Here is a 25,012-nt window from a genome sequence, read left to right on the forward strand (position 1 = left end):
ACTTTTTCATTTATTTATATTTTCTTATATCTTTTTTATGTTTAGTTTATTTGAAAGGGAAATATATCCCTTTGGCTTTAACATTAGGTTAGTGCCTGTGAGAACTGTGTTTTTTGTGCTATTTCAGTGGCACTTTAAGACCTTTGTATTCATGATGGGAAACTTCCACTAGAATGACCACACCTTGTTCATTTGAGAAAATACAGTGAGGTTAAGATTTTATGAATCAGTAGATATTAGATAATGTGGTTTTATTTTGCTATTGGATCGAAAGCATGGGCGTGTGACTGTGTGTGTGTGTGTGTGTGTGTGTGTGTGTGAATCTTGACCTTGAAACAATGGTGTTTCTATGGGGGGAAGTGAAGGGTGTGTGTGAGTGGATGTGCGTCAGAATGTGTCTGGGGATGATACAGTCGAGACAAGATCTCTACAGCACCTACACCTATACACACACACACACACACACACACCTGCTACAGTACATCACTAGTGGTGACAGCTCTCTCGGTATAATAAATGACCACAGTTGACTGAGTCATAGATGTGAATGTATGAGCACTGAGAAAGTCCCTCTCACGCCGCGGGGCACCAATGCATCGGGCCGGGCGCCGTGTCAGCGTCGCGTCATGGTCAGCGCAGGGAGCGTTCCCTCATTAATCAATGAAGGGTGCTCCACGGCCGTCGTTACCCTGCATGTTGCGTTGGGTGGTTGGTGTGTGTGTATGTGTACGTAACACAGTCCACAGTAACTGGCACATAGTTCCATATCCAATTTATTATGTTTTTTTGTGCCTTTATTTGTTTTTATGGTTTTTATGGAGGGACAGATAGTAGGCTGACAGGAAATGGGGAGAGAGATGGGAGGAAGACATGCACTAAAGGCCGTCGGTATACCGGGAGTCGAACCCACGGCACCCTGCCAGACTGGATTACCAGCCAAGGTGCCTGGACCGCTGAGCCACGGCCCAGGCCCATACAACCATAATTAATGATGAATGAACTCCTGTATGAGTGTGCTGTGTTCATAAGGTAACTGGGGAGCATTGGAAGGATAAATACTCCCCTACTTGTCTTCAATCTGACGTCTGGCCCTGATGATGCAGAGCTACACCCAGTACACCTCCACACACACACACACAGCTGCACAAACACGCTGACACACAAAACACGCAACCACACCACGCACGAGCACGCACGCACAACACACGCACACACAGGGCAGCCATTAGATAAAGACACCATACACACACCCTCTCATATGCTGTCTGTGAATAAAATGTCCTATATTTAAATTGGATAATGGGAGGGAGGCCTGGCCAGCCGACTCGGCGGTGCGACGAAACAGAGATGAAACAAAGATGTGAGGGCCATGTAGCCAACCGCACCTCTAGTGATTAGTAATACCTAAACAGGCACATATTGACTCTCACACACACACACACACACACACACACACACACACACACACACACACACACACACACACACACACACACACACACACACACACACACACACACACACACACACACACACACACACACACACACACACACACACACACACACACACACACACACACACACACATGCGAGATCAGCTGAAGCCAACCATGGCGTTTTTCACTGACTGGCTGTAAACATTACACAGCATGTATAGTATAGCCACCCACATTACACCATGTGATCCCGTGCCACTGCTACTACTACTGTGGTGGCGCTGTATGTATGAACAATAGGCCTACGGTATGTCTGTTTGTTTCAGTCTGAGTGTCTACATATCTGCACAAACTAAGTGCTGTGTACATAAAACTTGACTCACCCTTCACTTATATCCCGTAAGCCAGTATTTATTTACTGTAATTATGCTAAATGAAAGACATGCATGCAGTATACGTTGCTCGTTTCCCACAGTAACCTGTGGCCTGTTCTCTCCCAGTCAAAACGTGGTGGACGAGACTCTAAAACGTTTTACGTTGTGACACTTAACAGGCACAACAATGTCTGAAGGCTAACGGCCTGTTTGTATCACACTGGACCAAGGAAATTAACACGCATTGTTTTACTACAGCTGTTACAACAGCTGTAGTGTGTGTGTGTGTGTGTGTGTGTGTGTGTGTGTGTGTGTGTGTGTGTGTGTGTGTACACGCTCGCGCGCATGCGTGTGATTGGAGGTCAATTGAGCGAGTTGGACATTTGGGTTGTGTGTGTTTGTGCGTCAGTGTGCGTGCATGTGTGTGTGCGCCGCCCTCATCTGTGTTAATTTGTCAGAGTGTGTGCGGAGTGGAGTTGTACTGTATGTGTGCACATGTACAGTACTACGTGTACTGTAAATAAGTCTGAAGGATGCATTTTGGGAATAAGAGTCTCTCTCACACACACACACACACAGACCACCATCGCAGACTCATTAGCAGATGCATTCTGGGAATAAGAGGGCTGTTATACACACTACCCGCCTTCGCAGCCTCATTACCGCTGTTAGCTAAGATTGACCAGGCAACTTCACAGTTCACACGCATGCGCGACGTGCACGCACTCACGCACGCACTCAAACACGCGCACACACACATCCGTCAGATAAAAGACCTGTACTGCTGTTTATCAGGACTCTTAACAATGGAAGAAATCACAGTTTAATGTCTCTCACATCAAAGTCACAGAGGTTGTTTAAATGAAGGGGAGGGGTGCCTGAACTGGAGCCCTTTGAGGGCCGTCCAGGTAGGTGCGTGACTCTTCTCCCCTTTGGCTCCAAAACTAAATGGAATGCACTTCCCATCGCAATCAGAACTGCAGACTCACCCACTCCCAGTCTTCCGCCTTAGTCTGAAGTGAAAACCAGTGTCGTTTTGTGCCTTTTTCTACTGACGAAAACTAAATGGAAACTGAATGAAAACTAAGTTATGATGACTAAAACTAAGACTAGATATACTGACAATTTCGTCAACAAATAAAAATGACCAAAAAAAGCAGTCATTACGACGGCATCAAGGCCCGCCAAAATACAATTTAGTCGACTAAATTTTAGTCAACTAAAATGTGACTAAAACTAAGTGAAAACTATTCAAGAGACTATGGCTAAAACTAAAATAGAAGTTTTGCTGCCAAAAACAACAACGGTGCATTGATTGATTGATTGATTGAAATATCTATTAACAGTTTGCAGAATTACAGTACATTTCAAGCACAAACTCAATACAAAGACTGTTAACTGTGAGTGGACGACCCAATTAAGCATTACACTTGTTTACAACAGTGTATGAACAGTGCATAAAAACTCACCACTTCAGACTCGATCTTAACCCGTAGCACTTGCACTAGCCTCGGCGTATGCAAAGGCTTATCTAACTTAGATACATGTTTTTGCTTACTGTAAATTGGATTAGCGTCTGCAGAGCGTCTGCGTCTGCAGAGCGTCTGCTAAATGCCTACATTTTTAATCGTAATTGTAAATTGTGGCGTGCGTGCGCAACTGTGTTAGAGCTTTGGAATCCAGTTACTTACTACATTTGAAGACAGACAAAGAAGAATCATTTGATTTAAAATAAAAACCTACTTGACTATAAATCCCTCACACACACACACACACACACACACACACACACACACACACACGCACGCACACACAGACACTAACAGACAATTCCACCTCACTTCCTGGCTCAGTGATTGTCCTGTCTGAAGACAAACAGAAAGAACAATGTACTGTAGCAGTTAGCCTGCTGGGTTCGTCACAGTCCGTTTAGACTGACGCTTGTTGTAGAAACTGTTTCTATAAAGCTTCCTAAAACAGGAGAACTGTTAGAACGTCTTGCACAAACATGCTTAAACAAACACCATGACTAGACTCAGTAGACTGACTCACTTTAGTCTAGTGTTCGTAGTATAGCATAGTTTATTTTTGTCAATATGATGTGGGACAAAAAACTAAAAACAAAGCATGAATGAGCGTAATAATTATGAATAAGAATGTTGTGAAACAACATTTGTATTGCGTGTACCAAACAAAATATGAAATAATCTAGCCTCATAACTTGACTGAAATGTGTCCCCTTGATGCTGCTCATTGGAACAGACAGACATTGCCATCTTTAGATGCCCTAAAGCTTCAAAGTGAAATCCATTTAAAGTACCATAATATACATAAAAGCCTACAAATGTCCTTAAAAACAGAAAGAAGAAATGCTACAGGGTTTCCTAAATCAGATGTCCTGAAACCTGCCCTGATACTTTATGAAATTATGAGATATCTCGTGTGCAAATATTTGACATTTTCACCCAAGGGTCGGGCAAGAGTAAAAGTCATGGTGTCGCTCAAATGGTTTGGGTTCTCTATATTTAATCATAGTTTGATATTAAGGCCTTGGTAATTCATTTTCAATGAGAGGCGGGCGATTACTTTGGATGCGCGGGCGGTCCCGTGAAATTGTCACACGTGTGCTCGTTTGTGCAAGAGCTGGATTGTTCTTTTGCACGTCACGCGTCTGCAGCGATCCCCGCTGATCCGCCGGCATCACTCTGCTCCCCCTCTGAAACGACCTTTGGTATGCATTTAAAAACGGACTAGTCAGATATGTAAACATATCTACATGATTTACATGACAGTACAGTTCTTGTAAACTAACATTGTACCTGCTTTTTTTTCATAATACCGTATTCGTATCAGACTCTGTGTTTAAAGTCCTTCCACATTTATGTTTTTGAAACACGGCGGCCACGAGGCAAATCATCACCACGAGACCGCAGGCCATCAGAGACGCCCAGGTCGCGAAAAAGTAGAACGGCTCGGCGCGTTCCCTGTAGGTCAGGATGACCCTGCTCGTCGACGTACAGCTGCGTTTGGTGCCGCGGTGGACGACGGCGTGACACCGGTACTCCCCGCCGTCCGGCCTGGAGAGGTTCCACAGGACCAGGGAGGGGCCGCTGGGAGGGGCCGTCACCACCAGGGAGGGGCCGCTGGGAGGGGCCGTCACCACCAGGGAGGGGCCGCTGGGAGGGGCCGTCACCACCAGGGAGGGGCCGCTGGGAGGGGCCGTCACCACCAGGGAGGGGCCGCTGGGAGGGGCCGTCACCACCAGGGAGGGGCCGCTGGGAGGGGCCGTCACCACCAGGGAGGGGCCGCTGGGAGGGGCCGTCACCACCAGAGCTCTTCCATCCAGGTCTGCCGGTAGTCTTTCTGCGCCGAACGACGAGTCCCAAATGACCCCGTCGCTGCCGTGGTGCTGCGAGGTACGCCTAAACCACACCACGCCGTCTCCGGCGGAGAGATTACCGGAGTGACATCTGAGAGTAGCCTCGTCCCCCTCGAAGAAGACCTCCCGGAGGGGCGGCGAGTCGGGGCACACCAGGAGGAGGTAATGTTGGACGTAGGAGGCACTACTAGTGGTCGAGCAGAAGTACTCGCCCGTGTGGTCGGGCTTCAGAGACGAGATTAACAGCGAGTAGTTTCCCTTCTGCGCCGAGCCGCCGCCATTCCCCGCGAGCATCCGTCGGATTCCGTCGGGCGTTTCCCATAATGCAGAGCGATTTGCTTCATCGAAGCAGGGCAGAAGGGCCGTCTCTCCCTCGGTCCGATACACGTGCTCCGCCGTGACGTCCAGCGTAAGCGTTTGGGTGCTGGCACAGTCGTCGTCGCGCCCGTCGAGTAACAGGCAGACGTACGCGTCTCCCCGGGAGAAGCTGTGGACGCGCAGAGCGGAGCCGTTCACCGCGACGAGATGTCGTTCCCCTCCGAAGTCCTCCGCGGCGATAACGGCTCCGTGGATCCAGCACGTTTCCTCGTCGGAATGAGGGCGACGTTTGAACCAGCGGACGGTGGAGTTCCCGCCCGCTCCGCTGCACAGCAGCTCCAACGCCCTCCGGGACGCAACCGTCAGGCGCAGGTCGGGGCGCCGAGCACCGCACACGGTGAGCGAGAATTCCTCGTGCACGGGGTCTGATGAATTTTCCCAGCATGTTTTTTTGTACAATCCAGAGTCTGACTTTGAGAGACTGACGATCTCGACGACGGTGTCAAACAGAAATCCCTCTGCCGCGTCCCGAATTTGACTCCTCCTCCCGACGTCTTCGGGACCCGTGGTGGCGTTTCTGGACCATATCTTGGGCGAGTTCCACGCCTGCGGAGGTTCACCTCTAGGGGTCAGTTTGGAGATTACGCAGAATGTCTTTGATTTGTGTTTGAATGTCAAAGAGTCTCCCTGTGTCCTGACGACGACGTGAGAGGCATGATGGACACCGATGGACAGAAGCAGGAGGCTGCTTAGCATCGTCAAGACCTCGGCCATCATCGAGCGTCTCTGAATACCATCTGCTGTCTGCTCTCAATGAAAATATCACTTTATACTGTATGGTCTAGCGATTATATATGCTCCACTTCATGTTATGACTCTGTGACGCATTTCCGTTTCAATCATATCTGCTTCATCTGTGTTGACAGTAATAATAATAGTCTTTATTGCAGAGCCATGCGGGTATGAACGAAGATAAAAGAAAGCAGCCTGCTGTGTATCTATTTATCTGTTTTTCCTGAAGAATATCTCAATAAAAACAGATGGAAGTCGGGGGAGTGAGGAAGCCGGGGAGTGAGGGGCTAAATATTACATCCACCCCGGTTTCCTGCGGTAAACCCCCCCACTCCCCCCTCCCCTCTGCACGGCGACTGTAAATACTATAAACCTTTAGAACATCCATTATAAATTAAAGACGGCCTAGCATAGTCTGTTTGCTTTTCCAGACAGCGACAGGAGCCTTCATTAAAAGGCCCATGGCTATTCTCTGGCATTAGCCAAAGCATTTCCAGATAGCACTGTTTACACTATAGCCTGGAGAGAGAGAGAGTGTGTGTGTGTGTGTGTGTGTGTGTGTGTGTGTGTGTGTGTGTGTGTGTGTGTGTGTGTGTGTGTGTGTGTGTGTGTGTGTGTGTGCTTGCATCTGTGCGTGCTTGCGTGCATGCGTGTGTGTGTTCAGGTTCATTAGGGGACAATGGTGTAAGGGTGTGCTGACGTGTATTGAGATTAAAAGAGAGAGAGAGATCACTGAGATAAGAGTATTAAGATGGATTACAGACCGCACATTATCATAACACAGAGTACAGTCGCTATAGGCTCTGTGGAGCATTAAAGGAAACCAAGTATCCCACTACAATTATCACAACACAGGCACACACACACACACACACACAGGCAGAAACCTTGTATCTCTCAGTCATAGTTCGTCTTATAGTTGTTTTGGGCCAGAATAGGGATGCTAGTGGTTAAATAATGATCTACACAGTGTTCATTTAACCGTGTCAGTGCAATAAATGGACTCACACGGGTTCACTTCTACAGCACACACTCTCAGAGTGGACTCTCACAGCTCTGACAAACAATGGTCTAAAATAAAGTCAACTACATTGTCCTGCACTAACTCAAATAAACTTCCCCCCACAGAACTAGAATAATAACATATCCCTATTTTCATAACTATGCTCTGTGCGTGCGTGCGGTGGTGTCGACTTGGTTATGTAGGAAGCAGACAGTGCATGGTGGTCAGTGATGTAAGGATCTAGGACACGTAGGGATGTTTCCCTCTGTATGGGAGCAGCAAACACTCCTCAGCCAGGGAGAGGCAACAATTACATTTTGTATTATAAATCAGAAAGATTCTCGCTATAATCTTTATCCCAAAGGCCGATCTATTCTAAAGTGCCATAATATTCAGCCATTCAGACTTCAGTACAGTATAGCGATAGTCATTTAAATTCTTCATATAAGGTAATCATATTGCTCATATCGATTTTAATTTAAAAAAATTGAAGTATATTATCGATATGTAAAACAGCAAATATCGTATCGTATATCGTTTGACTTTGTATCGTATAGTTTTTGCAATGGAAATTATTCATTTTATCAATACTACGTGCATGCTGTCCTCTTTTGTGTGGCTTCTAGGGCTATACAGCACTGATACGCAGTCAACAAAACAAACAAACAAAACCTTTATTAATGAGGTGAGAGAGCACGTTTTGGCAAATGCCAGAAAACAGTATATACTGTACATGTATACTGGAGAAGGCTCCTGTCTGGAGAGAGCAATATGGTCTCTTTGGTTTATGATGGATGTTTTAAAAGTTTACACTGTATTTACAGTATACACCGGGGAGGAAGGGAATCTCACCGCAGGGTCAAATTGCAGGCTATTAACAATGCTTGCTTCTCGGAAGTGGCATCAGTTGAGATCCACTCTTCTAAGCCACAATAACAGAGAGAGTCCAAAACTCTCTGTGAGGAAACGAACCAGAGCCACTGAAAAGAGAACACTCTTTGTTCTCGCCGCCCACGACGCAATCACGCGGCTCATGTGTCGAGCATGCTTCATCGACACTCATTAAGAGTGTTTGCTTTGGATCGGCAAGTGTTACTTCTGCTTCCTTGTAATAAATGATAAATGAACTAAACATTTATATACAAAAGGTAGTCATTACGGGTGGCATTGCTTTGGGCAACTTCGCACAGTGAGAAAAGGAAGCAATCCGTTTGAGTGTATTCAAAGATTTGTCACGATTTTAGAAAAATAGCAAAAGCTCGTAGTGATTTTAAACACCAAATCAACTGAGCTGCAGAACGAAGCGTAACACAGGACATATAGCGTTCCATGTGTCAGGAAATTAAAATCTTCAGATACACCAAACTGTCGTCAACTGTCATGTCACATAATCAGCTCAACCAGGTGGAAGAAACAATAAAGCAATTAGTCATACTAAAGAGTTATGATTACAGTTATAGTTGTAGTGCGGCGTATGAACGGTTCTTAGCCATTGACAAAAAGATTCAACATTTCTAAATGTTTTCCAACCCACAAGTTGAGTTTTATAGGTTGATACTGTCTATAGACTCTAGACATGTGTGCATGCGTGTGTGCGTGCGTGCGTGCATGTGTGCGTGCGTGCGTGCATGCGTGCGTGCGTGCGTGCTGGCCTGCGTGGCGCCAGTCTCCAGGTTGATTCAGATGTTCAGGAGGGGGGGAAGGAAGCGTTTGGCTTGGCAGGGATACTTTATTGTTGGTCGGGGCCCTGATAAGAGCCTATTAATTAGAGGGTTAGACAAACACAATAACAGTCCAGTGTGAGAGGAGGAGGAGCTGGACTGTACGGAGGAGACGGGGAACTGAACTGGGCTGATGGCGTGCCACCTTGCAGTGAACAGACACTAACTGATGTTCCAGGGTCAGAGAAGGGAGTGTGTGTGTGTGTGTGTGTGTGTGTGTGTGTGTGTGTGTGTGTGTGTGTGTGTGTGTGTGTGTGTGTGTGTGTGTGTCACAGTGTGTGTGCGTGTACTGTATGTATACGTGCGTACTGTAATGTGACAGATGTGAGCATATATACATATATCACCTTCCACAGTTTATCAAACAAACAAGGGGGAGAAGGAGAAGTGTGTGCGGGGGAGATGAAAGAATAGAATTAATGTCTATTTACGAACAAGGCCAATGAATGAGAGGACAAGAAAGGTTAACAATTATAGATGAATTCATCTTTTTTAGGCCAGTGATATTCAGCTGGTGTTCAGAAAACATTTCCTGAAAAACCTCATGTTTCAATATGTCAGCGGTTCTCAAACATTTTCATGTCAAGGACCCCCAAAAATATATGTATTTGGCCGCCGGCCGCCATCTGAAAATATGTTGTTCCAGGGACCACCCAGAAGCAAAGATTTGAGTTAAAAACGTTCATAACTACATTTTGGCCACTGCGACTGACATTCAAGATCGAAGCTGGTATAACCAAATGTGACGCTAAATTCTTGCTAATTTCAAATTAAGAGCTATATTAATTAAGCCAATATGCTTCCAGCAATCTGAAACTATAACTCTTTACTGTGGCTTTCCTGTAATTACTGCACTTCTCAGAAAAGTACAGTGGAACTCTGTCAGATTGTCAGGGTGATAAGAACAGAGAGAGAGAGAGAGAGAGAGAGAGAGAGAGAGAGAGAGAGAGAGAGAGAGAGAGAGAAGACAAATAATTTGACATCTCAAAAAAAATATACTTTGACACCCTCTTACTCAAACACATTCTCACCTCTGTGCCAAAAAAACAACACAACAATCACATTAAAAGACAGAGAACCTAAATCACAGACAGTGGGGAGAGGGAGAGAATTACAACAAAAACAGAGATGATAAAATAGTTATGACCATGAAGTGAAAATGTAAAAGGGGGAGAGAGCGAAAAGACAACTATTAATTAGTCTCAGAGATTAATCTTTTAAAGACATAGATGAAGAAATCATCTAGTGTATGTATCGTTGTTTAATGTTTAATTAATGACACCATTAATGACAAAAGCTATGACCTGACCAGAGATATCACAAGACACAGGCGCGGTGGCCAAGTGGTAAGGCGTCGGTCTCGTAAACCGAAGATCGCGGGCTCAAATCCCGTCCGTGCCTGAGCAGTTTAGTGATTTCTGGATTTTAGGCGCCGGCCGTAGCTTAGTGGGTACAGAGGAGGTAATCAAAAGGTCACTGTTCCTGCCTAGTAATTAGTCATTTCCCCTGTGTAATTAATATGCCTACAAAAACATATTATATGGGACATTATGAAGAAACATGAGAACGGACGTGGTGACAGAACTTTGGTATTTGCCGCACATCATTCTTACTTACATTAGGCCTACCGTACAATTTACAATTTAGGCATTTAGCAGACACTCTCTTAATCCAGAGCTCTTAATCCAGAACCTTAAACCCATTTTGACCTGAGATCAGATTCTAAAAATGTCTTCTACATTCTGACAGTTTTCTGAAAAAGCTACGTTTCTATGTCAGTGGTTCTTCGATTTTTCAAAAATAGCAGACCTACAAGCTCGTAGGGCGCCACTCAGTGGCGCGCTATGAGCTTGTAGATCTGCTATTTTTCAATAGCTAAAGCATAACATAATGCTAACATCAAAAGGGGTTCCCGCCCAAAATGGGTTAACAACAGTTTCAACCTGCCGTATCTTTTTTGTGCAGGTCATAGGCAAAACCTTCCTGAGAACTGAATTAATACTTAAATATGCAGACAATTATTAATTAGTCTCAGAGATTAATCTTTTATTATAAGAGATAACGAGATAAAGACATAGATGAAGAAATCATCTACTGTGTGTATCGTTGTTTGACGTTTAATGAATGAGTCTGACACCATTAATGACGAAACAGGAGAGAGAAAAAGATGAATGGAAATCAAGATGCGTTAAAAGGACACAGGCGCAGTGGCCAAAGGTCAAAGGTAAGGCTTCACTCTTGTGAACCGAAGTTTACGGGTTCAAATCCTGCTTTTATACACTCCCGTAGCTTAGTGGGTACAGACTAGGACATCTGGCAATCAGAAGGTCACTGTCTCGCCTCCTGGCCTGCCAACGTAATAAATGTCAAATTGACAGTATGTGTATCTATAGTTTCATGGTTATTGTGGTGTGCTGCTATAGCTGCTTGCCCTTTCTTCTTCTTGTTTGTACTTTGTGAGGACAGTCAAAGCATACAGTACAGAGTTCTACAGACAAACGCTGCTCTATAGCCCATTTTGACCTGAGATCAGATTCTAAAAATGTCTTATACATCCTGACAGTTTTCTGAAAAAGCTATGTTTCTATATACAGTCGTTCTTCTATTTTTCAAAAATAGCAGACCTACAAGCTCGTAGCGCGCCACTCGCGCTATGAGCTTGTAGATCTGCTATTTTTCAATAGCTAAAGCATAACATAATGCTAAAACCAAAAGAGGTTCCCGCCCCAAAATGGGCTAGAGCTGTAATTCTGAAACATTTTCACGTCACTGTGTACCTTATTGTCTTGCATTGTAATGTATTGTATTGTATTTTATGTATGCTGCAGAGTGGGTCTTTGTGTCCAAGACACATTTCTCCCCTGGGAGACAACATAAAGTAACCTTAAACCTTGAACAAAGTATATATATATAGTGTTTACGTGACTAAGAATATTCTCCCCTATAACTTCTATTCTGGCTTTTAGTTTTTTCCAAATCAAACCCTGCCTACAGTACAACCCGTTCTTATTCCTACTATACTTTTTATAGGAAGGAAGCCATGGACCTTTGGCCTCCACATCCTCCTAGAAGTGCTGTACAAAAGTGCTTCAGTTCACATGAACAATGTTGGACCAACATTGTTCGTGTAACAAAGTGGTTCCCAAACTTTTTCATGTCAAGGACCCCCAAATTGACACTAATTAGCCTGCGGGGCCCCCATTTGAAAAGATATGCCATATAGGGACCCCCATAAGAGAAGATTTGTACAGCCCTAGCAGTGATTCTCAACCCGTTTAATTTCAAGGACCCTCAGTTTGACATGCATTAGTCTACGGATCCCCATTTAATAATGGCATTTCTAAGTTACAGTGGGCTGTATTTTGCGTGTGTTAAGTACCAGGTCTTATTACTTAACTTAAGACCTGGAGGCGTGATCAATGCCATTTGGCTATTCTGAGTGTCCAAAGAGCATTGACCACGCCTCCAGGCCTTAAGTTAAGTAATAAGACCTGGTACTTAAGACACGCATATGGCCCACAGAGTATACAGACCCATAAGGGTCTATTTGGTTACAAACTATCATTTAGCTGGGGACCCACTGGAACTCACTTCATGCATGTAGCGCCGTGTGCTGTGATTGGTCTACCTTTCAGCCAATGCATACAGTACAGACACACTGTACAGACAACACTGCTCTGTCTAGACCAGACATTCTGAAACATTTTCACGTTTTAAGCTGTGCGGAGACTGCAGATCTTTGAAAAGATTTGGCGCCAGGGACCACAATAAAATAATATTTTAGGTGTTAGACTATGTACAGAATTCTACAAATATACTACTACAGTATATTGTCCAGTGTAGGTGGGGAGAGAGAAAGCTATGATCTGATTCTGACCAGAGGCCAGACAAGACACAGGCGCAGTGGCCAAGTGGTAAGGCGTCGGTCTCGTAAACCGAAGATCATGGGTTCAAATCCCATCTGTGCCTGAGCATAGTGGGCATCACTTGGTTTTTAGGGGCGGCCATAGGGGTACCGAGGAGGACATCCGGTAACCGGAAGGTCTCCTCCTGGCCTGCCAAGTAAATCAGTGTCAAATTGACTGCATGTGTATTTATAGTTTCATGGTTGTCGTGGTGTGCTGCCTGCCCTCTCTTCTTGTTGTTAGTTTTTTGTGAGGACAGTCAAGGCATACTGTACATACTGTACAGACAAACACTGCTCTAGACCGGTAATTTGGAAACATTTTCACATATTAAGCTGTGAGGAGACTGCAGACATTTGAAAAGATTTGGAGCCAGGGAGCCAAATAAAAGAATATCTTAGGTGTTAGATTAGAACATGTACAGAATTCTACAACTACTACTAGGGATGTCCCGATCACAGTTTCTTTGCTTCCGATCCGATTCTGATCATTTGATTTTGAGTATCTGTATAGAACACTTATGCCACTTATATCACAATAGTACAATATCCAAAAGCACAGACAATATCCAGTCTAATATCATAATATGGATATAAAATTGATGCTAGGTATGTTCACGATCACGTGATCGGATCTGTGCAACCCTAACTACTATTATTGTAGGTGGGGAGAGAGAAAGCTACAGTATGATCTGAACAGAGATAGACAAGACACAGCCACGGTGGCCAAGTGGTAAGGAATTGGTCTCGTAAAGCGAAGACCACGGGTGTGAATCCCCTCCGTGCCTCAGGATAAGCCAAATAGCATTACAGGGAATGAATTAACTCTTTGTGTGCCAGGTATCAGTGTTTTTACCATTTTTTTAAAGAGCTACTGGAGGCATGATGTGTCCGGGATGTAAACAAAGCTACATGTGGGAGGCACCCTTTGTCAAGTCCCGCCCATGGTTGTGCCCCTCTTCGTACCCATTGGTTGCTGTTTCGTGGTTGGACAAAAATCCTTTCTCTCCATCCACTACCATTGAAATAAGGTGTTTTTTCAGTTGCTTCATATTGATGTTCTGTGCGTTCAATTCTTATTTTACACTTGGTGTCAGTAAAAAGGAACATCACAGGTGCAGCATGGTGACTGGGCATAGCATGTTTGTTTTTAGTTGTTTTCAAGAATGATGTTATAGCAAATTCAACATAGACAAGGCGGAACCAGGCAGAAAGAGCCTGCTGGTTAGTCAGTCAGGGACCAATCAGAAGGCTGACAAAAGGGTGAGTTGTACAACCACTACTATGCTGTATGTGGGTAGAGAGAAAGCTATGACCCGACCACAGAAAACACAAGACACAGGCGCGGTGGCTAAGTGGTAAGGCGTCGGTCTCGTAAACCGAAGATCACGGGTTCGAATCCCGTCCGTGCCTGAGCAGTGAGTACATGTGGGCATCACTGGATTTTAGGGTCACTGAGCCTTGTGGAATTAATATGGTCTAAAAAATTATGCGAGCTAAATGAGGAAACATGAGAACGGACGTGGTGACAGAACTTTGGTATTTTCCGCACACCATTCTTATACAGTACATTCCCTCATTACCTTCTATCTGCTGAAAGTAAAGTCAAATAAACCAGTTTCAGAATCTTTTTTTGTGCAAAACTTTAGGCAAAACTTTAGAAAAATATTAGCAAAAACATTGCCAATCTACAAGCTCACAATGATAGTACCCTAATAATAGTTTTATCTTATAGTTTAATCTTTTCTCATTTATTATTCTTACTACGTAGTCTTATTACGTTGAAATGTACTGGGTATTTGTATGCTACTGTATGTCCTGTATGTCAGTCCTGTTTGTATTGTTTGATGTCTGGTGACTGCAGATGGAAATTAGCAAGTTTAGCTAAATCTGGTATATTTACACTGCATTTTTTATGTAATGTTCATCAATATACACTGTCCCGACCAAATAAACAAATAAATAAATAAATAAATGCTTGCAGATCGGCTCCTAGATTAGGTACAGAAATCAGCTACTACTACTATACGGTCGGTGGGGAGAGAGAAAGCTATGATCTGAAACAGGCATAGTGGCCACTGGCCAAGTGGTAAGGTGCCGGTCTCGTAAACCAAAGATCACAGGTTCAAATCCCGTCCGTGGCTGAACACAGTGGGGTATCACTGTATTTTAGCGGCGGCCGTACCTCCGTGACTTAGTGGATCCAGAGGATATCCGGTAATCAGAAAGTCACTGTCTCTCCTCCTGGCCTGCCAAGTACTTAGTCATAGTGTCACATTGACTGTACAGTATGTGTATCTGAACCCCTGTTCTAGACAGCTCGGCTTATCCTTGTACTGTTTGGTTTGGCTGCCGATCCACCAGCACCAAGCCTCCTCTCCAAACACAGAGAGAGGTTGCATAAGACCTGAGGCTGCTGCAGATAATATAGTAGGCCTAAAGAACAGCTTAAGATAAGTGATATTATCAACACTTTCAGACATGATCAAGCAGTGAATTTTTATATGAAATGATTTTGTTCTCATGTCTAACCAGCTCAGCGGAAAGCACACGGTTGGCCCAATATTAACACTGACCAGGGTTAGGGGTTCCATTCCTTGTGGAGATCACTGGTAGAGCAAGGCATTAAATATATGCTAGCGCTAGCGCACACACGGGCGTACATTCATAAAACAGAGAATTTCCCTACTTGTCAGTGTGTGAACTGTGAACCACACACGCACTGCACACAGCCCAGCCCAGCGCTATGGGAGCTGTGCGGTGTTGGCTTAAGTAACATGATGATTGAATAACATCAGCATCAATGAATCTGCATAAAGACATGAATTACATCTCTGTCTCTCTCTGTTTTCTTTTTGTCACTCTCACTGCGGTCTGTCCTCCCTCCAGCCCTCTGTCTCCTCTCGCTATCCGTCTCTGTCTAATCATGCCTTTATATTGTTTTGAACAATATTTCAAAAACAGCTACAAAGAACGTGTACACTAGAAAGTACTGTATGTATGTAATGCTAACATAAACTGCTGAGTGTAAGATAACAAGGAGGAACTCAAGTCGTTGATTTAATTACTGATAGAAAAACAAGACAATTTGACATTCCATCACGCCTGGGCAGGGCTACTTAATTATATTCATCTCCTTTGACCAGGGCAGGGCTACTTAATTATATTCATCTCCTTTGACCAGGGCAGGGGGGTTTATTAAAGAGCAGCCTGTCTGAGGTGTGGGGCTACTCCTTTTGCAAAACCTGATCTGGGTCATGGCACCAAATGTGTCACCCCTAATGAGAAACGTAGCATCCTCCATACTGCCTGCCTCCAGTTCTGCCTCATACAGAGAAACGTAGCATCCTCCATACTGCCAGCCTCCAGTTCTGCCTCATACAGAGAAACGTAGCATCCTCCATACTGCCAGCCTCCAGTTCTGCCTCATACAGAGAAACGTAGCATCCTCCATACTGCCAGCCTCCAGTTCTGCCTCATACAGAGAAACGTAGCATCCTCCATACTGCCAGCCTCCAGTTCTGCCTCATACAGAGAAACGTAGCATCCTCCATACTGCCTGCCTCCAGTACTGCCTCATACAGAGAATAGTGAAACGTAGCATCCTCCATACTTCCAGCCTCCAGTACTGCCTCATACAGAGAATAGTGAAACGTAGCATCCTCCATACTTCCAGCCTCCAGTACTGCCTCATACAGAGAATAGTGAATTTCTGGTTCTCGGAAACTCTTGCACACCTGCAGGGTCACATGGTACACGGAAGGTTTGAGACCAAACAGTCCGACGCTGTCCGAGTTACGCACGCGCGAACACACGCACACCCACGGCACACACACTCACACACACTCACACTCACAACTGTGAAATGTATCTTGCCCCTTCTTATTTAGTTTTAATTACTTAAAAAACATAATGAAGTGACATTATTCCGCTAGTGTCTCAGCCCTGCGGCCGCTTCTCGTCTTTAAGGCGTCTTACTGGCTTTGTTTATTTTTTAGTTCGTTTTCACTTCATATCTGACATGGTATGTATATTTATGTCTGTCTCATTACAAATACATTGAGCAACAAACGTGTGAGAGCAGGTATAACACAGAGACGAGAGTTTCCCATTCTTTCATCATCCTGTTGTTGTTGGCTGATCAGCTGGACTGAATAATGGAAGCTACTTCCCCCTTCAAACCACACGCATGCACACACACACACACGGGTCACACGCACGCACACGCACACAAACCACAATGATGAATATCATCATAAAAATAAACCCCCTCCTCTTCCTCCTCCGGTCCACAGCCATGACACCTCTGGGTACTGGCTGTGTTTATAGAGCGCACACACACACACACACACATGCACACACACACACACACACATGCACGTGTCTGCAAACACGCAGGCATACATGCACACACACACACGCATGCACAGAATTAAGAGTAAAGGAAGGGAAGGTCAGGCAGTGACAGATTGGTGAGAGAATCCGTGATGGAATGTAAAATCGTCTTGTTATTCTATCAGTAATTCAATCATCCAGTTCTTCCTTGTTATCTTATTATGCTCAGCAGTCAGTGTAACTTCTCAGAAGGAACATTACGTAGTATGGTTACTTTAAAGGGCCCGTCTGACACGATGACGGTGTCAGACGCTCGTGCCATCAAACTTGTTGACAACGGCTGGAGGCACTCAGCTGTGACACACGTCAGTGATGCTTACAGTGGCACGCAAGTCTGCCTGTTTCACACCGTCCATTTTTTAGTGGCGCAACCACTCCAAGGAACAGCAATGTCCGTCCGTCCTCACCTATCCGTCCTCACCTATGTGACTATGAGTAGCAGTAGGGGCAAAAGTGGCGCTGTTGTGCCAGAAACAGAGAGAGAGAGAGAGAGAGATAGTGTTGCACTGTTGCCTGCTAATTAAACAGAGAGAGAGAGAGAGGGGGGCAGGGGGAGAGGGGAGGTGCAACTCAGTTCACACAGGTGTGATTTTTATTTGAAAAATGGGCTTGGGTTTCTAGAAATGTGATTAATAGCTATTGATGAATCGCCGTCGATCAAAGGGACTCAAACAAGCAGGCTGTGGTTGTACTACAGGGCATGCACCCCCAGGTAAGGGTGACAGTAAATCATATTTAATTTCATATATTATATGAAGGCAGGTGAGAGCGTAAGCACTTTATTACCACCATCCAGCAATATTCCTTCACAAAACAGCAGATCTATACAAGCTCACAGGCAGCGCTTAGTGTTGGCGGTGACACGTTTCGCGCTTGTGTCGTCTACTACTATATGCTGAAGCATACGTGGGCAACTGGCAGCCCGCCCCACCCTTCACTTAATGTGGCCCTCAGGTAAATAGCAGAATATTGATAGCCTATTATTGATTTCAGCTGTTACAATTCCACCCACTTGAATTCCACAAGTCTAATAGTAGTATTAAAATGTTATTGTCTTTTTTTATGTAGAATGAATTTGTATTACTATAATTAAAGCCATTTGAAAAGCATTTGAAGTTTAAAAATTCTACTTTTCAGGATTCCAATTGAGGATTTCAATTCAACAATAGCTGATCTACAAGCTCAAAATGCGTCGCAGTGCGACGCATTTTCAGCTTGTAGATCTGCTATTCTTGCTATGACGGTATAGGCCGCAATGTGGCCCCTCTGCGGAGTGAGTGTGGAACTATTGTGGCCCTCTCCATCACCAACGTTGCCCACCCCTGTAGCTGAAGTTCAAGTCTCCAAAATCCCCTTTCAGCATCTACAGTATCACAGCAGGCGTGGTGCTTCTCCGTGCGCGCAGCAGACAGGGTTTTGAGGTGAAAAACAACAGACATATTATTCCCAGATGGTCCCGGTTTTCATCATTCGCCGCAAAGATGTCAGAGCAACATGCAATTAGCATCATCAGCACATACAGTGTACGCACGCAAACGGACCAGAAATGATCCCAGAGACCACACACACACACACACACACACCTCATCGGAAACACCATGCAAAGTGCAAAGGGCTGGGCGTCAATGGGAAACATCAGCTAGAGACGCTCTACATTCCTTAACCCATTTAGGCCTGAAAATAATTATTCTAAATCCTGACAGTCTTCTGAAATAACCTATGTTTCTAGGCCTATATCACTCAATATTTTATGTCAAGGACCCCAAAAATGATCTGTAATTGGCCTCCGAGACCCCCATCTGAAACTATGTTGTTCCAGGGACCCTCCAGAAGCAAAGATTTGAGTTAAAAACGTTCGTTCTGATAAAAGATATTCCAAATTTGAGGTACATTTTCACGATTTTTCAAAAATAATAATGTTTAAAACACCAAAAGGGGTCCCCGCCCAAAATGGGTTAAGAGCTGACATTTAGAGCCGCAGGGCCTTTGCTGATAACATTCCCGTATCAAAGTCTGTAATGGCAATAATCACTCCTAATCATATTCCCGGTCCAGATTCCTAAAAGCCTAGTGCTAATTGTTGCTGAGGGAATCATGGTAATTAGGACTGTGGAATAGTGTTTGTGAACTGATCCATCAGAACCCAAACTGGGCCGAGTGTCCGATGGGTCTCAACATGACAACAGTAATACAAATGTTTTCACAGGCCCGAGTCCCAGCCAGGCCCACGGAAACATGCACTGTTGTCACCAACTGGCTGTTGGGAAGTCTGGGTTCCTGTGAAAGAAAGGACCCAGGCTGTGTTCATTCATTCATTAAAATGAAGTAAATGGGCTGGGGGTGGGACTCGGGCCTGTGAAAACATTGTATTATACTGACCACTGCCATGGAGTTTTATCCAAAAACTAGATCAAACCTGTATTGGTAAAATATTAGATATGTTTTAATTAATCTAATAACATCACCATATATGGGCAAGGTTTCAGCCCGACCTGACCTCAACTGAATTCCATCATAATGGTGATATTTAAAATATATATAAAGCATGTGAAGAACAATGTGCGGAGGTCCTACTGGCAGCGTGCACGTGTCATTTAGCCAGAGTGGAAAGTACTGTACTGTACTGTACTGTACTGTACTACAATTATATGAAAACCTTTGTTGCGTCGCATCGCGACGCATTTTGAGTTTAAGTAAAAAATTTGTACTTTTTCCCCACTGCATTTGGCGCTGATCAATCCAGTGGTTTGTGAGATTAGCCCTGGAGACACACACACACACACACACACACACACACACACACACACACACACACACACACACACACACACACACACACACACACACACACACACAGGTGTGTGAGTCTGCATGTTTCTGATGGATTCATTCACAAACACTAGGCCTATTTCACATTCAGTCCTAATTACAATGAATTCCCTCAGCAACAATTAGCATTACGCTTTTAGGAATCTGGATCGGAATATGATTAGGAGTGATTATTGCCATTACAAATTTTGATACGGTAATGTTATTAGCAAAAGCCCTGCGGCTGTAAATGTCTACTCTTAAGGAATCTAGAACGTCTAGCTGATGTTTCCCATTGATGCACAGCCCTTTGCACTTGGCATCATGTTTGCCACACAGGACGGAAAACACACTGTCAGTGAGACAAGATAAAGTGTGTGTGTGTGTGTGTGTGTGTGTCTCACTCGGATTGCACTGCGACACAGACGCAGTGCGGGTCGAGCTTCTAGTTTATCTAATAAATCTTACAGTAGCGTATGACTTTTTCAGCAGTTATTACTTAAGCAGTATATCCTGGTTACCTGGTACATCTGGCATAAAACAAATGGCTCCATCACTATAGGGCTGAAGAGACCAGACACTCTTTCCGCGGTACCAATAATCTGACATACGCAGTAACATGGCCCGGGTTAAGACTCACCCGTAAGGGGTTAGGGTTTGGGGTAGGGCCGTAGGCTGTCGGACTATTGCGCGTCGGACCAAAGATAATGATGCACCCGCCCGTGCCACTGGCCAGCAAGCTGTGGAGATGAATCACTGTCTGTCTGTCTGTCTGTATGCCCAAATATGGAGATGAACTACATCATTATTGTGATGTCATAGTAGTAGCACTGACTTCACAGCTGCTCTGGCGATGGGTATTAAAGCAATCATTAGTGTTGTGTGTGACGTCATGACCAACGTTAGTATAAGGTGTCGCAGGTTTATTGTTGTTCTTACAGTAGAGAAGCCACGCTGAAATCAGCATTTGAAACGATAGGGCGTTTAGAATAGAGTACTTAATATGCTCTTTGAACTCGACGAAGAAGAAGCAGCCAAACTGTCGACACAGTACATTTTGCTCGGGGAAGCTGCAGCAGCCATGCCGTCAAAGTCAAACTACATCATGAAGGAAGAAGAGGACAGTAACCATTTGGATGGAGCAGCGGGCGTCAAAAGCAACAAGCCGGACAACACTCCGTTCAAACAGCAGAGGTTACCGGCCTTCCAGTCCACCTTGACCGCGGGCACCGTCTTTCCGGCTTTCTTTGTCATGGGCCTTATCTTTATCCCCATCGGCATCGTCCTCTTGGTCATATCGAACAACATCAGAGAGCTTCAGATCGATTACACCGGTGTTGACCGGGCGAGTCCGTGCTACGACTGTGCTCATAACGTCAACTGGACCGGCACGACACCGTGCACCTGCTCTATCCCCTTTACACTGGGGCAACCCTTCGAGGGCGACGTCTTCATGTATTACGGCCTGTCCAACTTCTACCAGAACCACAGGCGCTACGTGAAGTCGAGGGACGACAGACAATTGAACGGCGACCGGTCAGCACTGATGATCCCGAGTAAGGAATGCGAGCCCTACCGCCACAGAGATGGCCTGCCCATCGCCCCATGTGGCGCCATCGCAAACAGCCTCTTTAACGACGTTCTGGAGTTGTACTACGTCGATTCCGGTGGCACGAGACATCTCGTTCCTCTGGCGAAGAAAGGCATAGCGTGGTCGACCGACAAGCACGTGAAGTTCAGGAATCCCAGTGGAAGAAATCTCACCGCGGCGTTCCAAGGCACCGCCGAGCCGGTGAACTGGAGGAAGCCCGTTTTTGAGCTGGACCCCGCGGACGCCGACAACAACGGCTTCATCAACGAGGACCTCATCGTGTGGATGCGCACCGCCGCCCTGCCCTCCTTCCTCAAGCTCTACCGCATCGTCCAGAGGGCGTCCAACAACGCGACCCCGACTCTGCCAAGCGGGAACTACAGCCTGGACGTCGCCTATAATTACCCCGTGCTCAGGTTCGGTGGCAGGAAGCGCATGATCCTGAGTACCACGTCCTCGATAGGCAGCAAGAACCCTTTCCTGGGCATCGCGTACATCACCGTGGGCTCCCTTTGCCTTGTCCTCGGCATGGTTCTGCTCGTCATCCACCAGAAATACGGTAACCGCAAGGGTAGCACCTATTTTCTCAGCTAACCCCTCCCGGTACAGAGCTTACCATCCTGCTCTCGTGCATGCCTGGGTGGCTCCGTGGTGCCGCCATTACATTTGCAATACCTGCTAACCTCAAGTAGATGTTGAAAAGCTTGGCTATAATCGGACTGTTGAGGCTAGAAGTCCTTAAAGCGTCAATATTGCTGGTCTTCTATACTTAAAGGTGTGTTTTACTTTCTGGAAGATTGGTGGCACATTTATATAGTGCTTTTCTCCAAAGCAATCAATGAAATGTGTAGTACATTCACACACCATGAAAGGACAGAATTGCTCACGGGGAACAGTTAGGTTGGAACAGTAAGTTTGTAAAAGTTAGGTTGGAACAGTTATAGGTTGTCGTCTGATTCCAAGACCTCTTCCTCCTACCTCCTGGGCCACTGCCTATGTAAGCAGTGCTTTGTGAAGGGCTTGCTAAGTGGAGGCTGTATATCATTTAAAGTGAATTGTGGACATCATGTACTGCAATATGTTCAGCTTCTGATGAATCTTAACACATTCCTCTGACATAACCTCTGTTCCAATTGGCTCGAATATAGATTGGAATACCTGGATTAGTTTTCTGTTCATGGCACTATTTACATAACCTGACGCTGCCAGATGAGGGCGGTATTGCGGAAACATATTCCCCAACACAACACTCATCTGGGATCTCTGACGGAGTTGAGCCCTGAGTCAGATCTGCTTCGTACCGAACCAATCAGCGATGGGCTAAAGGCGGGATGCGGATGTGACGGTATATAGACACGTCGATATGATTGGTTGTGTTTGCACGCCCACACGGTGATAGACAGACGCTCCCATCCAATCATCTACCATGTATCTTGAAAAAAAGGAACAGCCCCGTCATCGAATTTGCTTCCGTGATCCCAGATCCAAATAAACTGTGAAACAAATTTGTGTAGCAAGCTTTTTGGATCTGGCAGCGTCAGGTTACTATTTACATGGATTGGGCAGTTACTAAGGCACCATTCTCCCCCTTTTTTTTAGCTTATGAAATCATACTTACTCACAGGAAATAACTGCTACTGTATACCTGTATACAATCACACTCGTGTGAAGTGAGGGGCACTCTTATCACATTTCGGCCAATCACAATTTGGCGTCCTCACTTTTGTGTCCTCACTTTTTATCCTCAAATCTGTGGTACACACATTCCGTGCTCAGCCAATCAAATCATCGCTATGGGGTACTGTTATGACCACAATGCATCGTGAGTCGCGCCGCATTGTGAGCTTGTATATCGGCTATTTTCAAATGGCTGAAATGTACCGTATATAGAGCTGAAGTGGTTAATGTATGTTTTGTAATAATAAAAATCGAACAAAGTAATCAGTGACTAAAGTTTTCAAATAAATGCAGTGTAGTAATAAGGGATCTGTTGCAGTTTTCCATAATTGCATCTTTCTTATTACTTGCGCAAGCAGAGCGCGCAAGTAATCGTTTCGCTTGGTCTCTTCGAAGTGAAGCCAAGTTTTCTTCAACGGTAAATCTGTGCCTGGTTTGCTGGGACTAGTTACAACATTACGTCATCCTTGAGAGAGTACATGGTGTGTATATGACGTAATGTTACAAGTTACAAGTTACAAGTTACAACATTACGTCATATACACACCATGTACTCTCTCAAGGATGACGTAATGTTGTAACTAGTCCCAGCAAACCAGGCACAGATTTACCGTTGAAGAAAACTTGTCTTCACTTTTTGGAACCAAGTAACCACAGTATACTGCTAATCAAATTACAACTACATACTCTGTATGTAGTTGTAACTAGAACAACTACATACAGTCTGTGCCTGGTTTGCTGGGACTAGTTACAAGTTACAAGTTACAACATTACGTCATATACACACCATGTACTCTGGTCCCAGTTCACAACGATGACGTAATGTTGTAACTGGTCCCAGCAAACCAGGCACAAACCTACGGTTGAAAAAAACTTGGCTTCACTTTTTGGAACCAAGTAACCACAGTATACTGCTAATCAAATTACAACTACATACTCTGTATGTAGTTGTAATGTGATTTGTAATTTGTAAATCTGTGCCTGGTCTGCTGGGACCAGACTACACAGATGACCATATCTCTTACGTCATCACTGAGAGCTAGTCATACATATACACACCGTGTACTCTGGTCCCAGCTCTCAACGATGACGTAATGTGGTATCTGCTGGGACCAGATTACACAGATGACCATTTCTCTTACATCATCACTGAGATACAAATCCAACTACAGATTTCGGAAGTATTTTAGATCATGTATATTTCAACAAATTTGAAAGTATTATTACAGAAATTGAAGTTAGAGACACATATTACTCTGATCATGATTTAGTATTAATATCACTATAGTACAAAATGAAATACATTTAAAACAATTGACAATTTACAATAAGTAATAAAATAATTATACTGTATAATATATTTTAGTTTATATACCAGTTTATATACCTTTTTTTCATCACATATCAATGATTCATTTTTCTGTAAAAAAGTAGTTAGGTAGCAAATAGTTACACGTAATGATTATACATTTCAAACGTTCCTTCACAGAGATACTGAGATGTGATAGTTTCCAGCGGTCGAAAGTACTTGCGCGCTCTGCTTGCGCACTAGTAGGCCATTTATGGCCTACTAGTGTGCAACAAGCAAGTATGCACTCGGCAGAGTGCAGTT

General features: G+C 44.6%; 2 protein-coding genes across 3 annotated transcripts in view; one reads left to right on the top strand and one right to left on the bottom strand.

Annotated features, from left to right (window-relative positions):
* Positions 1–25,012, bottom strand: part of LOC308331833 (semaphorin-3D) — a 135,826-nt gene that overhangs the window by 102,481 nt on the left and 8,333 nt on the right. The window lies entirely within an intron of this gene.
* LOC308333197 (cell cycle control protein 50A-like) lies at positions 21,136–22,317 on the top strand (the record flags this gene model as incomplete). Its single annotated transcript, XM_080789426.1, has 1 exon — positions 21,136–22,317. One exon carries the CDS (start codon positions 21,136–21,138, stop codon positions 22,315–22,317), a length of 1,182 nt encoding a protein of 393 aa, XP_080645552.1.

This window comes from Protomyctophum bolini, assembly GCF_963924005.1.
Source record: "Protomyctophum bolini genome assembly, chromosome: 2".
Lineage (NCBI taxonomy): Eukaryota > Metazoa > Chordata > Actinopteri > Myctophiformes > Myctophidae > Protomyctophum > Protomyctophum bolini.